A 6,742-nucleotide genomic window follows, 5' to 3' on the forward strand; every position below is an offset into this window, starting at 1 on the left:
CTCACCCAAGTGTGCACACCCCCCAAGCTAGTCTCCTTATAATACAAGGCTATTCTTGAGGAAAGCCCCGGTCATACAAAGTCTAAGGCCTTATCAATAAACCAAATCCGCATAGTGGGATTACTAACATGCTTATAAAGCATTAATAATAATAATAATAATTCAATGGTTCAATAAAATCCTTTTAATATCCAATAGTTCCAATATAATTCAATATCCTTTTTAATTAATTCCACATGCTTTCAAAATCAAACCTTGTAAGTAAATACTTGAGATAAAATCTCATATTAATAAGTTTTCAAAATCACAACTCTTTCTTGAAAAATCTTTATTTAATTCAACAAGCCTTTTAAAATTAATTCCTTTATTTAAACACGATAAGTAATCCAAACCATTCAAAACATGATTTAAAAATCAACCATTCAAAATACTATTATTATAATAAATACCTTCAAACATAATTTATTTCAAAATCATAATTCAAAACAATTTAATTTAATCACCAATCAAATCATGTAAAACATGTTATTCAAACCAATCACTTTCAAAGGTATCTAGCCACCTAAATGTACCTTGATCCTTGCTAGAATAATCAGACAAAAAGAACCTCAAGAACCTTGATCAAACACACCCTACAAATAAATATAACCTTAATCAATATAAGGTTAACAAATAATTAAAAACCCTCAACTATATGTACATGAACCTTTTAAATTAATTTCTCATAAACATCATTAAAAATTTGATTTTATATAATTAAAACTACTCATTATAAATACTCGTTTCAAGTCACTGAAATATCCATCAGATAACGGAGTAATAGTCCCTCGAATAGGGTCCTGTAGTCCTTGTCTAGGGTTTGGTTTCGTTTGTTCGTAAATCCAAATTCGTTCCCAAATTCTCTGTGTTTATGCAATTAATTGATCGAATTAACCATGGAAATGATGGAGAAAGAGATCATTAAGCAATTGGAGAAGTTTCAACTTACAAACGAGGAAGATACTATCGTGGGTAAGGATTTGTCAAACTGTGATGATGAGGAGTCGAAATTCCAATTGGACTTGACTTTGATTGGGAAATTGTGGACTATTAAATCATTCAACATAGAAGCGATGAAAAAAACTTTGATGAATGTGTGGCGAATGCAGAATAATATAGCTATTAGAATGATTGAAACAAACCTATTTGTGTTTCAATTTTTTAATCTGGATGATAAAAGGAGGGTGATGGAAGAGAGGCCCTGGTTCTTCGATGACAAAATCTTGATTTTGAAGGAGATTAGCGGGGATGAACAACCGTCTGAAGTCCTCTTTACATACTCGCCAATGTGGATTCGATCGAAAGATGTTCCGTTTAACAAGCGCTCTGTAGGTGCAATGAAGGAAATTGGTGAATTTCTAGGTGGATTTCTGGAGTTTGATGACTCCGATCTGACTGGATGGGGGGAATGTATGAGATTAAAGATTATGGTGGATATTAATAAACCTCTACGAAGGGGGATGCGCCTAGCTTCCGGCCCCAATTCTTCAAGATGGATTGACATTCAATATGAAAGGTTAGACGACTTTTTGTTTTTTCTGTGGGATGTTAGATCACACTGATAGAGAGTGTCAGAAAAAAGAAAGTGCAAATGACTTGGAGGAGGTAGTATATCAATATGGTCCATGGTTACGTGCATCACCATGGAAACAATCTCGTGTACCAAATTTACAGCGTGAGAAAGAGGCAAAGTGGATGTCTGACTTGAAGACGAATAAAGGGGGTCGAATCCCTCTGTATAGTGACCCTAGGGTGATTAAACTTGGTCCCCCTGGGGTGGCTCATAAGCTACTCTTTTCTGCTAAGTCTCCTTCATGTAAGAATGATGAGCCGAGAATGAGGGAGTCACAATTGATGGCTGTGATGAATGATTCGAATACTGGGCTTGTTTTGAGAGCAAAGGTGGTGACTGGAGAGGGTAAGGGGAAGGATATGAGAGTAAGGAAGGGTGGTGAGGGGAGGATATGATGGGGGGTCTATAAACCGGATGGGTACTCAGGGGACTATGACTTTATTAGAAGTGGACAGTGAAGAGAATTTGAGTGGAAATATTCAATTAGTGGAGAAACAAGGCAGTGAAGTGGAGAACAGTAGTGTGGGGGCTACGTTAAGAGTTATAAAAACAAAAAATGGGTCAAAAGAAGTAGAGCAAGAGAGGAAAAAGAGGGTGGGGATAATGAAATTCCTATGGAGACTGATATCTCGATTATAAAAGGAGGTAAAAGAAAGTATGGGGATGAAAATGAGGGTGTTGTGGGAGATTGTGAGGTGAAAATGATGGGAAAGAAAGCTAAGGTGACTTCTATTATTTCTTCTGGAGACAGCATAAATGAAGTAGAGGGTGGTGGTTTGAACCACACCCTGGAACAACAATGAAAATTTTTAGCTGGAACGTCTGAGGGCTAGGCAACCCTGGGACGGTTAAGGCTCTCCGGGAATGGTGTTGGAGAGAGCGGCCTAATATCGTCTTTGTAATGGAGACGAAAATTGATGCTTGTAGTTTAGAGAGAGTTTGAAATATTTGTGGATTTGTGAATGGTTTTTGCTTGAGTAGTAATGGAAACTCTGGTGGCCTTGGCTTTTGGTGGAGGGACATCAATGTGAAAATCAACTCATATTCTATTCACCACATTGCTGCTGATATTGGTGACCATAAAGACGTGCCGATTTGGAGGGCTGTAGGAGTGTATGGATGGCCAGAAACGGAGAATAAACATCGTACATGGTCTCTTATGAATAATATAAAATCTAGTAGTCCCCTCCCGTGTGTTATGTTTGGTGATTTCAATGAAATAGTGAGTCATGGAGAGGAGGAGGGTGGGGTTCTGAGATGTGAAAGAGTAATGGACGCGTTCTGACAAGCAATTGATGATTGTGGTCTAAGAGATATGGGCTATAGAGGAAGCATTTTTACTAATCCTAATACTTTCAAACGCGAGAGGCTAGACAAATTTCTGGGCGATGTGTACTAGTGTGTAATGTTTCCTGCTTTTGAGGTGCACCATTTGCCGATTTTCCAATCAGACCATGCTCCCTTGGTGATGTCTACTAGTAACTATTATGAACGAGGGAGTAAGAAAAAATAGTTCAAATTTGAAGCACTATGGCTCTCAAGCGAAGAATGTGGAAAGGTGGTGGCCGAGGCTTGGGCGGCTAGTATTAGGGCGTAAGCTAATCTAAGACTGACCACTTGTGCGGAAAGTTTGTCTATTTGGGCTGCTAAATGCTTTGGCAGTTTGAAGAAAAAAATAAAGGAGGTTGAAGGGAGATTGAAAGAGGCGCAAGAATCGTACCACGACGCTGGTATGCTGGAGCAGTGCTCATCTCTATCAAATGAACTCGCGGAGTTACATAGATTGGAAGAATCCTATTGGCACGCAAGGGCACGAGAAAATGAACTTAGAGATGGAGATAAGAATACATCTTATTTCCATCAAAAAGCAAGTCAGAGGAGGAAATTCAATAATATTAGTGGTTTGTTTGATTAGAATGGCGTATGGAAGGATAAAAAAACCCGACATTGAAAATATTGTAGAGAGCTACTTCCTTTCTTTGTTCTCAACGGATTCCCCATGTGAGTTTGATCAAGATCTGGAAGGCATTGAAGAAGTTGTGTCGACTGAGATGAATGTTTCTTTGAATGCAGAACCAACAGGGGAAGAAATCAAAGAGGCTCTTTTCCAGATGCATCCAAATAAGGCCCCGGGACCCGATGGTATGCATGCTTTATTTTTTCAGAAATTTTGGCATATTGTTGGGAGGGATATAATCTGCTTTGTAAGAAATTGGTGGCATGGAAATATTGATCCGAGTGCGGTTAACAAAACTTGTGTGATTCTAATTCCAAAATGTGAAATCCAAAAAATATGACGGAATTTAGGCCTCTATAAAATTATTTCAAAGACTATGGCAAATAAATTGAAACCGTTTTTGGACAAAATCATCTCTGCCAATCAGAGTGCTTTTGTTCCGAAGCGGTTGATTACGGATAATGCGTTAATAGCCTTTGAAATATTCCATGCAAAGAAAAGAAATGGTGATAGCAGAAATGGATCGGTGGCTTTAAAATTGGATATGCGGAAGGCATACGATTGAGTTGAATGGACCTTTCTGGAACGGGTTATGTATAAAATGGGGTTTGGTGACAATTAGGTTCGTAGAGTTATGGAATGTTTGTCGAGTGTGAATTTTGCGTTCAAGATTAATGGAAGGATTTCTGGTTCTGTTACTCCTTCTAGAGGGTTGAGGCAAGGTGAATCGATTTCTCCCTATTTATTTCTCATTGTTGCGGATGCTTTTTCTACTCTGATTTCAAAAGCGACAAATGAGAAACTTATTCATGGGATGAAAGTGTGTAATGGTGCCCCTAGAGTTTCACATCTATTTTTTTTGAAAATGATAGCATTTTATTTGCGAAGGCTACAGTTAGAGAATGCTCAAAGATAGCTGATATAATCAGCAAATATGAGAGAGCATCCGGGCAAAGTGTCAATCTGATAAAACTGATGTTGTCTTTAGAAAAAGTGTTAATGCAGAGCAAAGAGAAGAAATTGTGAACATTTTGGGGGTGAACGAGGTCAAGCGACATGAGAAGTAACTTGGTCTTCCAACGATCATCGGTAGGTCGAAGAAGGTGATTTTTGCAAGTTTAAAGGAGAGAATTTGGAAAAAGCTGCAAGGTTGGAAAGAGAAGTTTTTATCTAGGCCCAGGAAGGAAATTATGATTAAAGCTATTGCACAAGCAATCCCGACGTACATGATGAGCATTTTTAAGATCCCGGATGGTTTAATTGATGAAATTCATTCTTTGCTTGCCAGATTTTGGTGGGGATCGACTGATACCACAAGAAAAATGCATTGGCATTGTTGGGAAAATCTTTGTTTGCCGAAGGCTTTAGGTGGTATGGGATTTAGAGATTTAAAGGTCTTCAATCAAGCGCTACATGCAAAACAGATTTGGAGGCTCTACTCTAGCCCAAACACTCTGACTCATGCCATTCTTAAGGCTAAATATTTTAAGCATAGCTCGGTGCTTGAAGCTTTTCGGGGTTATGACCCGAGCTACTCATGGAGAAGCCTATGGGGATCAAATCTCTCTTACTTGATGGCCTCAAGTGGTGTGTGGGTAACGGGGCAAATGTTCGGGTATGGCTTAACTCTTGGCTTCCTGGCAAACCAGTTTCTGTTGTCCCAACACATGACACCAACTATGATCCTGATTTGAGGGTGTCTGAGTTAATCAATGTTGAGTGCAAAGAATGGAGAGAGGATGTACTACAGTCCCTATTTTCTGTGCAGGATCTTAACCTTATTCAAAAACTTCCGATCTCCTATGATTTACCTGAAGATACCTTATTTTGGTGGCCTTCGAACGATGGAGAATATACGGTGAAATCGGGTTATTAGTTCGGCAGATTGGGACATATTCAGGGGTTTGAAAATACTATTTCTGAGAGTGACAGGGAGGCGTGGAAGTTGATCTGGAAGCTGAATGGTCCCCCCAAGCTTTGACACTTTACTTGGCAAGAATGTAAAGGTAGTATGGCAGTGAAGCAAGAGTTGTTCCGTCGGCATATTGCAGTTGATGAGGTTTGTTGCTGTTGTGGTGTTAGCGTTGAATCTATTATACACGTCCTCTTTGACTGTGATATTGCGAGAGAAGTGTGGGAGCATAGTGGGTTCAATCAACTGATTGAGGATGCCCCTTCTGAGTCCTTTGTTGCACGGCTGCTATGGATTGCTCAGAAAATTGACCATCAGCAACTCTGTCACTTCCTTGCACTGGCATGGGCGATATGGTTCTGCAGAAACAAAAGGTCCGTGAAAATGTCTCTGTCAATGCGGTGTTTACAGCTGCGGGTTTCGCAAAGCTCGTGACTGACTATGGCAGCTACGCTAAGAAAGTTTTTAGCAATCCTCTGAGCCCAAAATTTATTTCAGCATCGTCTTGGAGCTGCCCCCCTGCTGGGTTGATTAAATTTAATGTGGATGCACACATTGTTGTGGGGTTGTACATCAGTCTTGGTGTGGTGGATAGGGATGAGAATGGAGGGGTGTTGCTTGATGCTGTCCGAAGGTATGCAGGGGAGTGGGAGGTGGAAATGGCTGAAGCAGCTGCTGTGAGGTTTGGAATGAATATTGATTGCAGATTCAATTACCAGAAAATATGGGTTGAAAGTGATGCGGCTTCTATGGTCAGTAAGGTGGATAACCATTCCATGGGCTCTTCTCCAACTTGGCTTATCCATGATGATATTAAAAGGCTAGATAATGACTTTGATGTTTTTGTTATTTCTCATGTTAAACGAGTAGACAATTCGGTAGCTCATTTAGTAGCTAGATGGGTTACCAATGGTAGTACTGAACGTGTATGTATGAACTGTTTCCCCCAAGGTCTTAGGAATTTGGCGGAACTTGATTTGCAATAATAAGCCTACTAACTCGTTTCCTTCAAAAAAAAAAATACTCATTATAATTATTTATATTTCCTCCATAATAATTGTAGACACCTAAAAATGTCTCCCCGAAACCAAACCCGATGATGAACATCTTTCACCGCCATTATTGGTCGGGTTGATTATTTAATCTTTAGAGTGCTTAAATCCATGTTCTATCCAGTACATTTCATAAGCCAATCCATTTCCTAGGTCATTTCCCTAAACCATAACTTTTTATCCACTTTTCGTGTCCACATCGTAAAACC

General features: G+C 39.4%; 1 protein-coding gene across 1 annotated transcript; it reads left to right on the top strand.

Moving 5' to 3' along the window:
* Positions 1 to 5,825: 5,825 nt before the first annotated feature.
* On the top strand, positions 5,826 to 6,467 carry LOC110725990. The gene has a single exon (XM_021905466.1). The coding sequence runs from the start codon at positions 5,826 to 5,828 to the stop codon at positions 6,465 to 6,467; it is 642 nt and encodes a 213-aa protein (XP_021761158.1).
* Positions 6,468 to 6,742: the final 275 nt, after the last annotated feature.

Source organism: Chenopodium quinoa, unplaced genomic scaffold (assembly GCF_001683475.1).
Source record: "Chenopodium quinoa cultivar QQ74 unplaced genomic scaffold, ASM168347v1, whole genome shotgun sequence".
Lineage (NCBI taxonomy): Eukaryota > Viridiplantae > Streptophyta > Magnoliopsida > Caryophyllales > Amaranthaceae > Chenopodium > Chenopodium quinoa.